Source organism: Taeniopygia guttata, chromosome 18 (genome assembly GCF_048771995.1).
Source record: "Taeniopygia guttata chromosome 18, bTaeGut7.mat, whole genome shotgun sequence".
NCBI classification, from domain to species: Eukaryota; Metazoa; Chordata; class Aves; order Passeriformes; family Estrildidae; genus Taeniopygia; species Taeniopygia guttata.
The window spans coordinates 3,552,363-3,571,648 of record NC_133043.1 but is presented as its reverse complement, the minus strand read 5'-3'; the positions used below and the strand labels follow the sequence as shown (position 1 = coordinate 3,571,648).

At 37.6% G+C, this 19,286-nt stretch overlaps 1 protein-coding gene across 4 annotated transcripts in view; it reads left to right on the top strand.

The window, feature by feature from the left end:
* The window catches only part of HELZ (helicase with zinc finger), an 85,520-nt gene that overhangs the window by 33,127 nt on the left and 33,107 nt on the right, over nucleotides 1–19,286 (top strand). For 2 of the 4 annotated variants that reach the window (XM_072936949.1, XM_072936952.1), the window contains 5 exons: nucleotides 1,235–1,502; nucleotides 5,990–6,323; nucleotides 9,663–9,793; nucleotides 12,111–12,290; nucleotides 12,806–12,907. In XM_072936949.1, the coding sequence (XP_072793050.1) occupies nucleotides 1,235–1,502; nucleotides 5,990–6,323; nucleotides 9,663–9,793; nucleotides 12,111–12,290; nucleotides 12,806–12,907 (1,015 nt within the window). Of the gene's footprint in view, nucleotides 1–1,234; nucleotides 1,503–5,989; nucleotides 6,324–9,662; nucleotides 9,794–12,110; nucleotides 12,291–12,802; nucleotides 12,908–19,286 lie in introns of all 4 variants that reach the window. The other 2 variants (XM_072936948.1, XM_072936950.1) reach the window with 1 other exon arrangement.

The window sequence follows — 19,286 nt, the reverse complement described above, 5'->3', positions numbered from 1 at the left end:
GGATCTGAGGTGTGATTTGTAGCAGAGAAAGCTTCATTTATGGTGATGTTATTTCAGACACACAAACCACACAAACTTGGACTTTTTCTTGCTGTACAACTGTAGCTACTGGTATGGTTCAGGCTTGAGGGATGTATTTAAATGTGTCTTCTTACTGAACACATGAGATCAGAGAGTAAGATAAGCCATGTTCCTGTAGTCATAGCCAAGCTGAACAGAGATTTCTTTTGCTAAAATGCTGGGTGTTTTTTTCTTATTTAGATTAAAGACAGTCAAGATGATGTTAAGATTTAATTTGAATTTGAAAATGTCTTTTTTGCACATTTTCAGCGTTGGTGTGATATCCTGGATACCTATGTTAAATCTTACTCAGAGATTATACATTAAGATAGCATAGCTTGACTATAAATGCCAAATATTTTCAGCTCTGCAATTTAACTGAAATTCTGTTAACTGATTCACTGTTGTCATAGTGGTTGTGTGGTATTAATGGATATATTCTAGGGGCTGTAGAGAAGTGCTTGGTCTTCTGTTTCTCATCTAAGCTATGTGGTCCCTATCAGGCACCACATCTAAGCTGTGTGGTACCTGAAATCAGGGTATGCTGAAAAATTAATTTCCTTTGAATTTGCTAATTTTATATCATGTTAGGTTACATTTCCCAAGTTTTGCTTAGTAAAATAGCTTTAGCTACTTTATGTGACTGTCTACACCACACACAGGGTAGGGGATTGTAGAACTTTTGAAAAGGCTTTAACACTGTTGCAAATGCAATGATTCCTTACCAGCTGATTTATCAATTTGTTTTTATGACCTTCTAAATTTTATAAAATACATTATAGGGTTCCACACTATTTAATAATTTTGAAATGAGAGGATGTTGCAGTTGAGTTTTAAAGTGTATTGTAGTGCCAAGTCCTTCAAACTGTTCAAGTAAAAGTGCTTTTTTGTCTTTATTAATTCTAATTGCTATCTGTAGAATGTTTTATTTTCCTGATACTCTTGGAGAGCCTGCTTGCTTTCTGTGCACACCTGAAAAGTAGGGGTAGTAAATACCAGCAGTGAACTTTCTAAAGGTGTTGTGGGCAGAGAACACTTTGCCTGTGTTTAGGTATCTCTTGAGGGGATTGTTTTTACTAGTGGGTTTTGTTTGATTGGGTTTTTTTTTGAGATAAAAGCAAGCCAGCTGGGGTTTGTAAAAACAAAGCTCCCCTTCCCTGCTCTGTCCATGCAGACCTTGAATACCTGATGCACGCACGGCAACAGCTCCTGACCACAGCCAAGCGTTGGGATTCCACCTCCAAGACTATTGTGGAGTTTGAGCCTAATGAAACTACTGAATTGGAGAAGAGCCTTCTCACCAGATACCAAATCCCTCTGTCTGCTGACCAGCTGTTCACACAATCTGTCCTGGACAAATCATTGACCAAGACCAACTATCAGTCACGGCTCCATGACCTCCTGTATATTGAGGAAATAGCACAGTATAAGGAAGTTAGCAAGTAAGTAATTCCTTTATAAAAATATTCCTATTAAAATGAGGTTGACAGCTTTTTTCATTAAAGCTTCCTGCTTCTTGAAGATATTGAGGCTTTCTGTTTCTTTGACCTGAACCTGAACAAGTCAAGGAATAGTAATACTTGGTAAAGGTCACTAGCACTTAAATGTAAATGACTGCTAATTCATTGAAAACAAACATTGTGTATCAGTCTGTGCTTACACTTTCAGGCGCTAAACAGCTGTTGCACAGGGTTTTGTTAATTTTGTTTCTAGTTTATTGTCTGTCTATACAAAAATATATTAGTAATAGTTATATTTTTGTTCCTTTGTGAAAGTAGGTTATAGCAAAGAAATATATAAAATCTTTGTAAAAAGAGTTGAACTGTGGGTGGATCAGACTAATCTTGTGATGATGTGGCAGCTGACTTTATTTCCTAAATAGGTTGACACAGAGTTTCTGAATAAAAGTTCTAATAAAAGGCATATAATATATATTGTTTGGTTTGTTGTGTCTTTAGGTGTTATGTACAAATTACCCAGCTGGTGTAGATGCTTGAAAAAGATGTGATATTTACACTTACTGACATCCATGTGGACTTTTTTTCTTTTTTTTAGTTTAATATTTATGGTCAAAAATCTTTCCTGTATTCATGTGGTACTAAAGCGTTTTAGAGTTTTGCCACTAATCAGAATGGAAAGTCTGAAACATATAACCTCATTGTAGCCTAATTGGGTAGCAAAATTAGTTTTATCAATTACCTGAAGTTCCAAATCAGGAAGTCTTTTTTGAGATGAAGAACCATTCATGGAGCTACAGAGGTTCAGTTGAATGAACCCTCTAGAACTTAGAAAGAAAATACTGTGAATAGTTGTATTTCCGTTACTTTTAAAGCAGAAAAAGGGTTCAATTACTTTTTTAAATCTCAGCTGAAGGGCAGTGTTTTAGCTGTTTCTTATCTTTTATCACTTCTGCTCTCTGCTCTTGAGCTGGAGTCTAACACATGGAGGAACCATGCTTGAACACTGTTCCCAGCTTACAGAAATATTCTCTATCATACACATTTATAAACAGGTTGACTCTTCTAATGCCTTTTGAAACAAAAGTTGATTTAAAGTAAATATTATGAAATACCATTAAAACATAAGAAGTATTTTTACTGATAGAATTTTCACCTTGGGAGTTGCACTTTCATGCCTCATAGGACACCAAAGAGCATCAAACCTGGAGAAATGAAAGAAAAATAAGTATATTCTGTATGTAATGCTTCCCCTTTGGTCTATTTGATGCAGCAGTAATTTATTACTTGATTAAGTTAAAAGTAAGTTAATAATGTTCTTGAAATCTTCTGTTTTGATAGCATTGATGACAAACATTCTTTTGATCTTGTAGCTGACCCACTTTATTGCAAGAAGGCTCAAACCAGCAGCCATTTCCACTCCTTTGTGGCTAAGATCACACACTGGGTATTCTCCAGTGAAGTGTCAGGGTTGCAAGCCTGGAAATGGCTGAGAAATGCAGATGCAAGTGGGCTGTACCACTCTGAAGTGGTGCCGCAGTGACAGTGCTGCTGAACTGTTGCACTTGCAGCGTTTGTGAATGTACATTGTAAAAGTAGGATTGGCAGTGTGGTTTTCTGACAGCACTGGGGTAACAGGAGTGTCAGATTGAAGTGGATCCTTGGGTTTGAAGAATGTTGATGGTTTCTCACTTTCTGGGAAGGTGCTGGTTCAGACTTTGTGTGGGATCACCTGAGTGGAACTGGGCAGTATTGGGTGACAGTTGCAGTGGCTTGAACATATCTTGAATTCAGTTATAAGGGAGTTCTGCACACTCTCAGAGAACTTTACTTTTAAATTTTGTTTATTTTAATATTTCAAGAGACATTTATACAAGTTACTCCACATGAGTATCACAAAGTAGAATAATAAGGGAGTACTGCTGTTGAATTTCCAAGTACAAGCACACTGGTTTTGAGGAAGACCAAAGCACTCTTCCAATCTTGATAGTAGTTGGGTTTCGGAGAGTCTAAATATCTGTTAATGGATTTAAAACTCTTCCTTTCTGTCTTGCATATTGAAGAGAAAAGCAATATATACTTGTTAGAGTGACTAGAACATTTCTTGTATGAACATAAAAGGGTGTGAGGTGACAGACAGCTCCTTCCATGCTCCCAGAATTACAGAGCAGATTTATCCTCAAGGCTGTGAACACGTCAAGGACTGGCTCTGATGGAAAATAAATTTGCTTTTGTCATTACTGTGTGTTCCACTGATCCCTCCCCAGGCAGGTGTCCCACTGCACACCCTGAACCCTGCAGGTGTCAGTGTCAGAGCAAATGTGCTGAATGTGCTTTTGCAAAGTGGCACCTGGGGCTTTGGCCAGGATGGGTTTGTTTGCCTTTGGGGAATTTATTGTTTGCATTGGTACTGGATGATTAATGATTTATGAAGTTATTCTTCATAATTATTCTATGGTTTTAAATATGAACAACAGGTTTTCTTGTAGCTGCTTCATGAACACTGCAGGTAGCTGGCATTTGAAGTGCTTAGGAGGAAATAAAATATTTTGTTGTTTTTTTTTTTAATAAGTTTGACCTTATTTTGTCTAACCCTCCAAAGCAAGGGTGAGAAATGGATGAAAGAAGCAATTTTGAATTTTTAAAAAATCAAATCCTGTGAGGATTTTGTAGTTTTGTAGTTTGCCAGAAGGTGTCAGCTTGCTCAATGGAAATTGCTTGAGAATCTAAACTTGAGATTCCCTTCAGCATAGCAGATGCAGTTCCATCATTTATGAAAACACTAACCTGTGCCTTGTCTCAGAAATGCAATAAAACTGTTTTACAGCATATTTTTATGAATCTGAATTTCAGCTGATACATATTCAGCAGCATAGGGATCAACTTTAGGGAAGTTTCAACAAAATAAATTCACAATAGCAAATGATTGTGTCTCAGTAAGAATTCCCAGCCCTTGTTACTCAGTTAAATGTTTTATATAGTGTTTTAACAAGGAGATATGAGTTCTGTTTCAGATGTGGCTGACTTGCTGATAGCTCCTTTGGAATAGTGCAGCACTTCAATAGAAGAGAGCTTGTGTCTTTGTTATGGGGTTTTTATTGTTACGTGTGGAAATGGGAAGGATTGGGTGAATGCTTTCACTATAGATTGTGCAGTAACCTCTGTGGTCAGTGATAACCCAACAGATCCTTGTTAGGTGAGAAAATTTCCCTTGCTTTTGGAGAGTGGAGGACTGGGAAATTCAGATCTGACAATGCCCATATTCTGTAAAGAAGGAGCTGTTACCACATGGGGGCAAGCGTACAGTTTTTGTGCAAGATTTGTGGTTTGGCAGATCTGAAAAAATACATCTGATTGGTTTGGTAGATGTTTAATTGCCAAACTAAAATGTTGGATTTTATTGTTAGAGGCTTATGATTATTAGTACTGCAAGGCTTAAATGAGCAATTACCAGTTTATTAGGATAAAATAAAAATTATAAGAAGAACAGATCAAATAAAATCAGTATGAGTCTATAAAGTATTATAAGAAAAGAATGTATCTTTCCAAGAGGTTTGATTTCATTGAATGGGTTTTACTTTTTTTTTCCTGTAATTTGTTACAAATTTAGGAAAAAGTTGCTGATGAGAAAAGAACTGAATATTGTTACTCTACTGTCAGACTTCTTTTCCCCTTTGTTCTTTTTAAAACCAGGTTGAAGCAATCTTTTTTAAAAACCCCAGCACACTAGGAAGAGATTACTTTTTATTGGTGAGAGGTCAATAAAATGTGCCAATAAGTCACTTTAATGTGTTGTGCATGTGACTTCTGGAAAATGATAACTGCAAAGGATGAATTTGTTACTTCTCTGATTACAGGAGGAAGCTGTTGCTAATAGGAATTCTGTGGATACATGGTTTATAGGGCTGAGCTTGTGATGCCATTCCCTCATTTCAAATGAAATGATATCATTTTAATGCCTACAATCTGATTTGTTTGAATGCATTTTAATCAATCCCTCTGAATTATAGGTATAATACCATTTACTTTTTAAGATGGAGATTGCCCTCTTTGGTGTGCAGCCTGGAAGAGGCACATGGGATAAATGGGAATCTTGCTCTGATCTTTGCCTGCTTGTCTCCCCTTGCATACCTACCACACGATTACAGACTGTTAAAATAGAAATTTTACTGCTTTGGGACATGTAATTCATTCACTCTAAGATTTTTTTGTTATCTAGTATTTGTTTCTCTCTTGTGAGGGTTCTATTTTTAAACTTCATAGATGTTGATTGTTTTAAATATGTACTTTCTAGGTTACAGTCAAGAGGAAAAAGTGTGGATATTTGATAGCTGCATACTGACAAAGGGCCAGTTTGACTGTACTTGTTCATACTTAAAAATTAATTAATGAAGTGACTCTTCATTCTGAATGCCTGAAATTTCAAAATCTGAGAGCATTTTTGTGCACTGACTCGATGCTTTCTCACTTAGGTTCAACATAAAAGTGCAATTGCAGATTGTAGCAAGCTTCATGCTCACTGGTGTTTCTGGAGGTGCAAAATATGCCCAAAATGGACAACTTTTTGGTCGCTTTAAGCTCACTGAGACGCTCTCTGAAGACACTTTGGCTGGACGGCTGGTGATGACCAAAGTCAATGCTGTTTATTTATTGCCTGTCACTAAAGAAAAGTCAGCACAGACCCAAGGAACCAAAGAGAAGGTTTATGAAGCAGCTATCGAGGAGAAGACAAAGGATTATATTTTCTTGAGGGTATCCAGGGAGTGCTGCGAGGAGCTGAATCTTCGGGCAGATTGTGAAATGCAGGTGGGTCTGCCTGGTGGTGGTTGTGGTGTCAGAGCTCTTTGCCTTTTGTTTGTTTTGCCTCCATAACCGGTCTGCTTACCAAACAGAAACAACCTCAGATTAAGGTCACTAGAATTGCCTGGAATGAATGCATTTTCACCCAAGGTTTATCTCATCCCATTTGTTTTGTTTTGAGGAAACATATGGAAGAATCCTAATGTCTTAATTTAACATGGATAATTGGTCTGGGAAGATTTATGTCGTTCTGAGCTCCTGGTTTTGTGTTTGTTTTCTTAAAACAATAATTAAACTTACTAATTGATTGTGTTTGAAACTTGACTGGAATGCAAAATGAGCTGGGGCTTCAGGAACTGGCTAATTTTTCCTTGAGTGTCTTAATAATCTTGACCCGAGGCAGCAGATCTATTCTGCATTAGAAATTGAGTCCTAATGTTGTTTGTAAAATCATTTAGTGCTTTTTATGTGTATCATTGAAGTAGTTGTCAGATTCTTCAAGCATTACCTATATTTGAATGAATTTTAATGATGAGGAATTTTTTAATGATTATTATTAACTGAAATTTTGGAAAGCAATCCTCAGTTTAGAAGTGAGGAGGTTGTAATTTGGATGTGCAGAGTTTTTGTTAAAGGTGCTGGAGGTTTTTCTGCTCTCTTCAGTAGAGTTGATATTCCCTATGTGATTCTTAAACACTGCTTTGATTTCTGTGGATTTTGGATAAGTTAGGTAGCTCCTTTGCTTTTTCTTTTCCTTATAATTAGTCTCAGAAACTTGGTGGTGCCTTGTTTACCTGCTGTTCTGGCTTAACTATAATAAATACACAATTCTGCTTTTATCAGTAAACCATTCATAAAGGTGGAGTGGAGTGAACTTTAAAGCACTGTGGCTGCTGCCACACTTTTATTCTTGGAGTGTGTTCTTCTCTGTTCTCTGTCCTGCTCTGTGAACCTGGCAATGGATTAACTTCCTTTCCCACTGTTTTCTGATTGTGGAATGTATATTAAAGCAGGTTACATGCCTCTCCTTCCCAGATGGCCCCATTCAGTGCTCTGCAACAACAAATAAAACTATTTGATTCCATCCAAGCAGTATTAAAAGCAAAACAAATCACAAGCTGCTAAGAAAGTGGTGAATGCAGGTAGATAATAGGAGATATTTAATGCCAGGCACCTTGCTTGGACTCCCAGAAGGGGCTGTTAAAGTGTCACCCAGACGAGCATCACAGTTTTTCTGCATTTAAATTACTCTTGTTAGGTTGTGTGGCTTTCTGTCAGCCTTGGGTCTGTCTGGGCAAAGATATTTTTCTTGGATAGATCAAACCAGGAGTTTGGGATCATTGCTATTTGAGTGGCAGTCTTTCCCAACACCTGCAGGTTGTGCTTGGGGGAAAAATGAGCCCTGGGGGAGGGATGGGGAGGACAGAGCTTGTGGAGGAGCTCGAGGTGCCCATGGGGCAGGGTGAGCTGTGCTGTCGCTGCTGAGAAGTGCCAGCCCTGCTGTGCAGAATGGGGCTGAGGGGCTGGGGGCCACAAATTGCATGGGGTGGAAGAAGAATTCTTGAATTTTCATGTGTCCTATTAAAAAGAAGTTTTCTTAGCAGTTCCAAACACCTCTGTGAACTCCATGCTTAATGCTGTCAGATTTGTTGCTGCCCTTGTCTTCAGACTTACGGTTGTACATCTTGCTGTAAAATGTGGTAGTCAAGATGAATATTTAATGTCTCTATATCTGCCAGAGATGGAAAGTTAATGGCTACACTCTGCAGGGATACAAGCAAACACTGTTTATTTACAGCAAAGCTAGTGTTGATTTTACATGCTACATAATGATATGAATGCTGTAATACTGAAATAAGAGTAGGAAAAAGAAAATGCTAATTTACAAAGCCTTTTGATGGAGATGATCCGCAAGTAGTAAACATTACTGGTACACCAGAGTGATCCCTGTGGTGGGAAAGGAGCTTTGTGGGTAGATAAAGGAGTGTCAGGTACAACAAGTAGTTAAATCTAGAAGAATAAATTATTCCTCTGTATGGCAAATTCTTCTCCGTAGGAGAAGGTTCCTGAGGGGAGTTTATATGACTTTGAAAGAGAAGTGATCACTTTTATTTTCCTTTATATTGCTACTTCCATGGGGGGGTGCTTTTGCAGACAGATTGCAGTGATGTGGCTGCTGTTGGTAATATATTCACACTCATTGTAAATCTCAGAAAGAGACTTACTTACTCCTATTTAATCAAAAATGCTTATTAGATTTGTAGCACAGTAATTACATAAATATATAGTGATAGCAGTGCTTTGGAAATAGACCTTAAAATGTGTATTAGTCTCTTGAAGTTCTTCAGCAGTTTTTAGTGCTTTTATACTGGTTTTAGTGCAGATCTGTGTCAAATTTTGTCTAAAGGCTTCTGCTGTGAACGCGGAGTTCTTCGGCATAATACTCTGATCAGATTAATTTGTTTCTGGAGAGATTAAGTATTGCAAATTTAAATCAGTGTAAATGATAATCTGAGTGAACTGTTTTAATGAATAATTTCCCCAGGAAATGCTTTTATCCCTTGTTCAAATTTAGAATGTACTTTTCTCTTTACCCTTTCAGTGTGTGTGTGTGTCAACTACTTTCACTATTCATTGTTCTGTTCTGAATTGAATCAGGAATGTTAAGTGCTCTGCGTGATGTTTCTGGCTTTGTACCAGAATTTATGTTGGCAATAGCTTTTATATACTAGCATTGAAACACCTGTAATTGAGAGAACAAAACCAAGAATGTATTGGTAAGCAGCTAATTGTTAGAAATTAACTTTTCGGGAGTCCTAATAATTGAACAAAAATTACAAGTTATGCTATTCCAGAGTGTTTGACTAGAAATAATGTTTGGAGTTTATCTTGGCTGATTTATATAATTTGTTGATATGGTAAAACTTCTGGCCTGACATTTTCTTGAGGTTCTTACAATAGGAGATGAAAGCTTACATTTTTAAAAACGATGTTTTAGGACAATAATGTTTTTTTCCAGGAGTGTTTTTTGTATTAAAAAAAAAATCCAAGAATGCTTTCCCTTTAATTTTTTTCCAAAGGTACAGTGGAATAGAATCTTAAAACTAAAACAACAAAATTAAATTAAAGAAAATGCTGTATTTATCTTTGATTCTAAACAACAACAACAGAAAAGCAAGTTAATTTTATCACAGATTTTTGGATTGAACGCTGTTTGCTGTTTTCTTCTGAGAGCCAGTGGTGTGCAGGAAGATAAAAATGTATCATGTACAGCAAAATCTAATGAGCATTTTCTAAGTGAACCTTTTTTGTTACCTCTCTGTTTATTATTGGTTTGTTGTGCAGGTTGAGCTTCAGTTCCAGTTGAACCGGTTACCCCTCTGTGAAATGCATTATGCCTTGGACAGGATTAAGGACAATGGCATTTTGTTTCCAGATGTCAGCATGACTCCCACCATACCCTGGAGTCCCAACAGGTACACTAACACTTCAAAATCAGAGGTTGGGTGGCAATGCAGCTCTGTATTTCTCAGAGCAGATGGCTGAACTCTGTCCTCAAACAGGAAATAAGCCTGCTCCTCATTACTGATGCTGGGGGGAGGGACACTGTGCTGAATAAAACAAGAGGAATGATCCTCCCAGCCCAGAACCCACTGAGAGGTTCTCTCTGGGGCTGAGCTGGAGGTTTGGAGGCATCACAGTTCTCCTGTGGCTGCAGAGAACAAACCTGCTGCTGTTAATTTATGTGCTGCGTCCTCCTGAAAACATGATACTTTATAGGAATGGCAGTGCCAGTTCCAGAGTGCTCTGCAGGGTCCCAAGAGTGCAGGGTCCAGTTTGCAAGGGCTGATCCATTAGCACTTGTTGATCTGCAGTGAGCCCAGATTTGGCCATATCCCAGAGGGTGTGGCTGTGGAAGGTGTGGCAATGACTCCTAAAGGACCAGCCCTGTGCTTGCAAGCAGCCCAGAGATTCTTTCTATACACATCTCACAGTTTCCTTTATGAAATTATAAACCCCTGTGTTATATATATATTTCTAAAGAAACTTAAGGCTGATGCAGTGAAAATAGTTTGTCTGGAAGAGGAAGCTTAGGGAGGAGAAATGTGAGGCTGTGTGGCTCAGGGAATATGGTCAGTATTCTTGCTCTTGGTAAAAGTCATGAGGTTTCTGTGCTTGGAGAGCAGGGAAATGAGAGGAATGTGGAACTGATATTCTGCACAGCCTGGGAGGAGTCGTGTGGGGTCTTGAAGGTGAGAATTAGGAGTGTGATTGTGATGCAGGAGAAATCAGGAGATAGCCCAGGCATTAAAAGGAAAACAATCTGTCAGAAAGCTGAGACAGTGAGTATTATATGACAAAAACCACTGGAAAAATTAATTATAGTTTGTTTCTGGAACTGTAAGAAGAGATCCAGTACAAGGGTGGGATCAGTGTTCTGGTGGGATGATCACTGTGTGCATCAGAGCTTTGACAGCTGAGAGGAAGAAGGGAATAAGTTCTATTTAGAGTTACACTACAAAGCTAATGGAGGTCAGTGACAATCTGTTCACTGACTTAATTAGGTTTAGAGTGAATCTTACAAGGAAATAGTGTTTGAGAATAGCAGTGATTTCAATAAAAAGGAGTCAAGACAAGTAGGATAGAACTTCTATGTACATACCAGTTGCACGTTGGTATAATGTTTTGTATTTTTTTGTATACATAAATAAAATATGTAATGATTATAGTTCAGTTTAAATCAGTTCCATCTGGTGGCTTGATTTGTCCTTCCTTAAGAATCAAGCTAACTCCAAGCTGTCTTTCCTGTTTTTCTTCTATGTCTGTTTTATGTCGCTGTTCCTTTTCTATATTTCTTAGTCTCTTGCCAGCTTGTTGTTCATAGGCATCTTAAAAGTTAAAATGTAGTCAATTCCCTCTTGATCTTGCTCCCTGTTGCGAACTACTTCTGAACAGAAACTTTCCCAGACTGTAAGAAGTGTGGTGCTTGTACCAAAGCAGATCACATTACCAAAGTATGGCCATATGTGCAGCAGTGACAGGTGTTTTTTACTATGCATGTCTACTTTTAAATCTGTCAGTGGGAATATTAAAAACTCTGTCTAGAAATCTTTAACTTCTTATGCTCATTGGAATTTTCTGAAAGCATCTTCCTCCCAATGCTGGCATCACTGGCTGCTTACAACAAAAATCCTTTTTTTAAGACTTCTTTCCCATTAGAGGTATGTGCCCTGATGATCTCAAAAAAAAAAAAAAAAGTGAAGTCTGCAGTTAATTGGTAGCCAGTAGTTTTTAAATTTGATTTTAGATAACTTCTACCAAGCCCTGGGTTGTATAACTGGTTATTTTTAAAGTTAACAGTGTAAATGCTGCAGGGAAAAGACATAACTAATGGAACTTTTATTTGCATGGTAATAGTAGAGAAATCATAGTATGTTTACCTGCTTTTTTATCAGGGAACGGTGCAGTATGTCCTTCTTCTAAAATGTGTGATCTGCAGGTTAACTGTTGTTAGGTGGGATGATGTAAATTGAGAATAGGTTGAAACCCCACCCCACAACTGATTCATTGCAAATGGCAAATTATTATGATTAAAACATGATTGTTTTGCTAGATTTGTTGGTTTGTTTCATGTTCCTCAGCAACACAATCCACACAGCAGCTCTGTAAAGGCTCTTCAGTTTCTGTAACGCTTTTGAAACCATCCCTGATTTGATTTCTGCCTGGCAGAGGATTGTGAGAGCTCCTGTTTGTAACCTCTGTTTGTAACCTGGGTTTGTAACCTTTGCGCAGGCAATGGGATGAGCAGTTGGACCCTCGGCTGAACGCGAAGCAGAAAGAGGCTGTTCTGGCTATCACCACCCCACTCTCCATACAGCTGCCTCCTGTTCTTATCATCGGTCCCTATGGGACAGGAAAAACCTTCACTCTGGCTCAGGCAGTCAAGCACATCCTCCAGCAGCAGGACACCAGGTGAGAGGGGGCACTGAACGCAGAGCAGGACTCCACTAGCTCAGAGGATGTGATTTTGTTTGCTAAAATTCAAGTCAAAGGTAGAAATATAGAATTTCCACCCAGCTTAGAAACCAACAAACCCAAGCCATCCTTCATTGTTTGGGATGATAAACTAATTTTATAATCTTGGCTTGTATTTGCCATTTAGAACAAAATTAATAAAATGGAAGTTGTGTAGAATGGCTGTGATTTGCTCGGCATGGGAAGTTTTGCAGCATGGTAGATAATAAAGCTGGTCTTCAAAACAAGTCTAGATTAATTGCAAAATGATTATTGAAATCCTGTTTGGTAACTGATAACTGAAGGGTTTGAGCTGAGGGCTGAATCATGGGAAGTGCAGTAGGTCAGTGAGTAGTTCATGAAGAAGAATGTGCAGGAAGATGGCCACTGTTTCCTTTCTTTTGTATTCTACTGCTTTGAATTGTTTTCTGTTTCTTCATTGCTTTTTTATTTGCATCCATTTATTCCAGCAGGATTCTCATTTGCACCCATTCTAATAGTGCTGCTGATCTCTACATAAAGGATTATTTACATCCATATGTAGAAGCAGGCAATCCCCAGGCAAGACCTCTCAGGTATTTTTTTTAAGGCTTATTATGTATCTATAAAATACTATTCTTAAGAAAAGGTGTCTATAACAAAAAAGGTTAAAGAACATTTAAAAGCATATTGGCATTAGCAGCAATGCTTTTAACAACAGCCTAAAAGGAATGTGAAATATCGTAACATAATTTTCGGTCATTTGTTAAATAAAAATAAAGACATCCTTTTTTAAGCTTTTATTCTGTTGATAAATGTGTCTTTTCTAATGAGCAAGCTTTTGATACAGTCCTCTAAAAGCTACTATGATAAAATAAAATGGACTTGAATTCTATTTTAATTTCTGAAAATTTTGACTCAAAATTACAAGGCTAATTTGGAAACTGGGGCTCCCCACCTGGCTTCTTGGAGAAACATTTTGGTGTCATAGGAGCTACTTACTTAGAGAAACGTGAGGAAGTAGTTTGGCCTCTTCTGATAAATCAGTGTGATGTGATTGTTTGTGTTGAAATGTACTTACTTAATGTGTATTGGGGAAATTGGTTTAAGAAATAAAAAAGAAGCAGAATCTTAAGAGCAAGGAGGGTAAACTTGCATGGAAATAGTTGAGGAAGATTTATTTATGGACATAAATCTGCTCCTGGGAACATTTTGCCCAGTAATCACAGTGTATACTTTATACTGCTAACTTGGTGTATATATATATATTTTAAATTATGGGCATCATTTTCTGAATGCCAGTGAGTGAGTTTATAATATTACTAAGAAAATGACTCTGTGTTTACTTGCTAGCTATTAAAAGCCATCCTGGACTTATATTTTATGCAATGTCAGTAAAGCCAGTGAAGTTATGTGAAAAGGCTGCATTTGCAACAGGTGTAAATTCTCTTAGGTCTGTTGGCTTTGGTTGCCATGTGACATTTTACAGACACTGAGGGTCTGGCCAAGGGGAAGAAGGCAGTGTTATTTTTTAAAATGTCTTTGATCTGGTTGTATTTTAGCACAGATTGTCTTAAGGTGATTTGTAAAGCACTTTGGGATGAAAAACTCTATGGAGTCTGAATTTTCTGAAGGAAAAAAAATGTGTCTAATTGACCCTTTTGGGAATATTGAAGTGTGATTTAACAGTGCAAGGAGTTAAATACAGTTTTATTGTTGCCAGGCTGTTGCTGCCTTGTTTTCAACTGTGTAGTTCAGTCTCAGAAATATGAAAAACATAAAAAGTAGTATATTTCTTATGGTTAAAATTTATTTGCATATTTGTCAAGAGAATTACAGCACATAACTTAAAAGTCACTTTATGTTTGAAATGAAATTTAATTGTTGTAGTATTTGTTATAAAGCCTTCAGAAAGTGCTGCTGTAGATTGTCTGATGCTGTTCAAATAGTCAGGACACCTCTATAAAAAATTGAAGTTTAAGAAAACGGAGGCACCTCTGGTGTTGTGTATATATGTTAATGGATCCACAGTGTATGGTTGAAATAAAATTCTGACAGATAATGTTGTTTGAACACAAAGTGCATTAACCTGCTCTGACAGGAGTTAAAGGTCAATTTTTCTGAATCCAAACTGGAGTTGTGTGAGACTCCCAGTTCAAAATTATTTGTGGATGTACCTCCCTTACAGACTGTTGTAAAGGTGTATTTTCAAATTAAAACCATTACTGTTAGATTAAACAGGGGGATCTGAGCCTCTTGCAGTATTTAAAAGGAAGCATCAAGTGGAGTGGAAGCAGTTAATTATTCAAGGTAGATGTGCTGCTTGCAGAGTTCGTTGTGTTTCTAAATAACTGAACACTGCTGTAGATTTTATCCCTTATTTACTGTACAAGTTATGAGTTGGCTTAGTAGGGAGCAACACAGTATTTTATAATATTTATGTTGTTTTTGAAGAAAGAGAGCTAAATTATTAAAGGTTTTGTACTGAAAATCATGTAGATATTTCTGTGGGTAAGATGTACATTAAATAAATTATCCTGTCAGTGATGTGACATAAAAGTTTCAAAAGTACAGTTTGTGGGGATTTTTGTTTAAATATCATGTTATAAATTTGTAATATCTCTTAATAAAATAACTTCCTGTGCCCTTTGGAAAATACAAACTCAGAGTGAACAGTGAGAATTTATGTTAAATCTAACTTTTGCACCTAAATGAAATACCAGTGAAGCCTGAAGGCCAAATTCTCATAGTCCTGATGCCCATAAACAAATTATTACCCAGAAAAAACCTATGCCCCTGGGTTTGATTAGATGAGTCAACTGTATTAGGGGCACACTCCAAAATCTGCCTTTTACTGGAGAAACTTGACACTGAAACAATTTCATATACTTATGCAAATGAATGCAGAAATGTTTCTGAAGAAATGAAACCCAAACCCAAGCTCCAGCTGGGAGGAGGGAGCCTGGATTAAGTGCTTCTGCTTGATGGTGAAACACCTGATTTTTAGTGTGCAGGGGCAGCCAGGCACATTTAGATGGTGAGTCAGAGCTGGAAGAGGGAGTAATTGGCTCCTGATTTGTATTTTTTTTTACTCCGTGGATGTGCCTGTCTCCATCAGCTGCTGGAACCTTCTGGAGGTGGATGTTGAGGTAGGAGAGCACTGTAGCAGGAGAATTCACATTATTCCCCTCTCCTAAAAGCTCCAGCAAGCAGATAGCAGCAATTCCACTGTATATTGCTGGGCAGTGGTTGAGGTATTATTAAAATGTGAATTTAGTATTATTTTACTTGCATATTTCAGATTTAGTTGTTTCCATATGCTGATTTTATATGGAATACTAAGGGAAAAAGAAAGAGGTTAATCCAGCCTTTATTTGTATATTGAGTATTTTTATTTATTCCTAAGCATGGTCTTTCTTAGGAATAAATAAAACTAATATCTTCAGTTCAGGAGTGTCATGAAAGAAGGTGATTCTGTTAAAAATATCTCACTGAAACCCCTTCAGTTAATTTTTTTACTACTTTGATCATAACATTTGTGTGTAAGTTCAGCATATATCCTGGAACCAGGTAGCTTTAGTATGTGGCTGCTAGCTGAGAATTATCCAGGTTATAAAAAATAGCCCATAGGAGCCAGAGTTGAATTAAAAAAGAAAGCAAACAGCAACCCAAACCAAAAACCAGCAAGCTTTAAAACACCATTGCCCCTTTTTCCAAATGAGTTCTTGTACTGAAAATGGAATTAATTCATCTTACCAAACATTAGTTTGGAAAATAAATTACTCTTCTGCCAATGACCTTCTTCTTGAAACTCTAGTTTCCATCTTATCCATCCTTAAAGGAAAAAGGGATTAAGAAAAGAGAACTTTTATGTTCCAGGACAGGTTTTTCTCATGTTTTCTGCATCTCAGGGAACATATTGGCTTGTGAGAATGAGCCTCTCTTTGGAGATGGATCTAAAGAAATGGAAGAGGGAAATCAGGTGCTTTTAAAGTTTCCTTTAGGCTTCTTGGGACTAGTTAGATTTATTTTTTTTTAGTTGTCTCTTAACACAGACATGAAATTACCCTGCTAGATTTCCCTCTGAGTTTTTGTGCTCTTTTTACTGGAGGGATTTCAGGTGATCAGAGTGAGCAGTAACAGCACCAAAGCCGTTTAGTTTAGTCCCCACTGTTGCAAGGAGTCACCAGAAGAAGTCACTGTTGTAGGACAGGAGTGCAAATGAAACTCTTTTTAGCCTCCCTCAGATTTCTGACTCCAGACTCCCCCTTTATTACATTTTAGAAGTGTATTTTAAGTGGCTAGAAGTAATCCCAGCCTGGAACTACTTGATTTGACTGACACTTAGTTGAAATAGTTGGGGAAAATGTCTTTTGTGATGCCATGCCACGGAAGGTGATGGAAGCACAGGCTGGTCAGCTGCCAGCTTCTTGCATTCTTTGCCTCATTGGCTGGAGAAGCGCAGAAATTGAGGCTTCTATTCTAGGTATCCAGATGCCACAATTAGAAATAAATGTCCAAAGGAAATGCAGATTCCTTGCATGTTAACCAAGCATTAAATGCAGTGGATATATTCAGTGCCTTTGTTTGCAGAAGATTGAGTCTCTAATCTATAATCTTCTGGGATTTCCATTTTGAGGCAACGTTCCATGTATGTGCCAGTAATTTCACTGCCTGTGGTTTGGGTAAACCTTACCCTGCGAGGTTTTCATTTCTCCAGAATTAAAGCCTTGATATGAGGCATTTGATGGGGAAAAAAAATCTCTTGTAAGCTGTGGCTGGGTTTGGGTTCAAAGAACAAAGTGGTACGAAGTGGCTTCAGCTTTTTCCCACTTTGTATCCAAATAATAATAAAATGTGTTGTGGGTGCTAATGAGTGTTTTGATTAGTAGGTACCTGACTGCTGGAGTTCAGGAACTCTGCTCATGCAGGGTTAAGACTAAACATTTTAGAAATTTATTCTTTTGTTTAATCAGAAGGGCACTTTGCAGGGTGAAATGTTATGATTTGTGTTAAGCTGGTAAACCCCATTTTTGTAATTGGTTCTTCCATCTTGGAGGAAGAAACACCTAATAATGAAATTATGGGTGATTTTATTAGCCCGAGTTGCACCTGAGAAAGAAAGTCCTTGTTCAGTGAGGCTTAACTTCTCTCATGACATTTTCGAAGTAGTCACATCTGTCAGGTGTTTTTATGCCAGTGGTGAATAATAGCTCTGGGATACCTATTTGATCTCACATCAAAATAAAAGAAATTAATGGGTAAGCAGCAATGCAGTTTGAAATGCTGTCAGCCAATCTGTGAGTCACCCACAGTTGAATTTCTGTAATAAAAGACAGTGCATGGTATAATAATGTCTAATAACCATAATATTTTGCATTTCAATAGCACCTTTCATCCAAGAATCTCAAAGTGCTTTACAAACATAAACTCCCAATAAACTCAGTAATGCTCACAGTGCTCCTGTGAGGTGGTGGGTAAGTATAACCTCCGTTAAGGTTGGAAAAGTGAAGCACACAAAAGCCAAGGATTAAAAAGCTGGGATAAGTGGAGCAGGGGTTATCTTGCTCCCTTGTTGTAGATGTTAGGCCATGACTTGGTGTAATAACAATTTATCAAATAAAGCTCATCCCTTTGATAGCTGAGAAGAAATAAATCTGTGGGGGTAACATAAGAAGCCTCTTGTTCTGAGAATGACTCAGGAGTGTGGGGGTTGTTCCTGCACTGAACTCAGTTTTACCTGGAGTTACCTTTGGTCTCCAAATCCTCCAGTGGATTTGCCTTGGTTGTGTTGTCAAATAAAAAATTATTCAGGGTACTGAGGTGCCTTAGAATTTAATTTTGTCCAAAATGGACAATGTATCTTCAGAAACCAGATTTATTCTAACGCTAGTACTCGTTTCTCTCACATCACATGGAGCTCAGCTGTAATTTTCAGATGTGGGTGGACATGTGATATCTAGAGTCCAGCCAGTGCAATCATGCTCTGCAATTAGGTGCATAATTACACATTTCCAAACACTTTATTAATGATTTGGGATTTGAACTATGGGTGCAGGAGAAATAAAATAATGAATAGATAAACCGAACCGCATTAAATCCCATATTTAGAACTGAAATTAATTTAATTAATTTCATCTTTGGAAATAAATTTAAACTTTAATTTCTGTACAATAATTTCTTGTAGTTTAAAGGTTCTACTTTAGATTTATAGTTATTGATAGAGATTATGGTGGTGAGGAACACCTGATGGAGGTGTCACAAGGCACCTTTATCCAGCTCCTTGCTGGATGTGTTCACCCTGTGGAGTTACTTGTACTCTGTGTTCTGGGGCACAGCGTTTGTGTCTTCTGTGTTTCTCTTTCATGTAGCCAAACTGGCTGTAACAGGTCATCCCTTCCTGAGAAAAATTCATCACTGATCCCATGGGATGGTGGTTAAAATGTGTCATGGAAGGGTCCAGTCTGAAGTCCAGTCAATGTCCTCATAGTTTAGACTCCAGCCAAAATTCTGGCACTGTTTTCCCATTCTTTTATCCAGAGTATCACAGTTATGGCCCACAGTTATGTATGATAAAAAGATGAATCCACCTCATGTTTGGTTTGTAGAATTCAGATAACACACGGGATGGGTGAAAGGAACAATGGGATTTGAATGTATTTCATGTATCAGCTGCAGTGGCTGAGATCTGCAGACCACTGTCAGTTCCATACTCTGGGCTATAATTACATTTCAGGTCAGCAAATATTTATTTTAAAATTAGTTTATTGTAAGTTTAATATTAAATAGGCATTGATGTGAGGATGACAGGACATAAATAGTTGAAGAATTTACAGATGTCTATATGTGAAATAAAACCTGCTAACTGTTCATGTATGTAAAACTGCACTGCAATAGTAGAAGGTGAATCCAAGACATTTTAGCATGTAATTCTGCACAGTTGGGCTGTTTTCTTCTTGAAAATGATGTTTATTT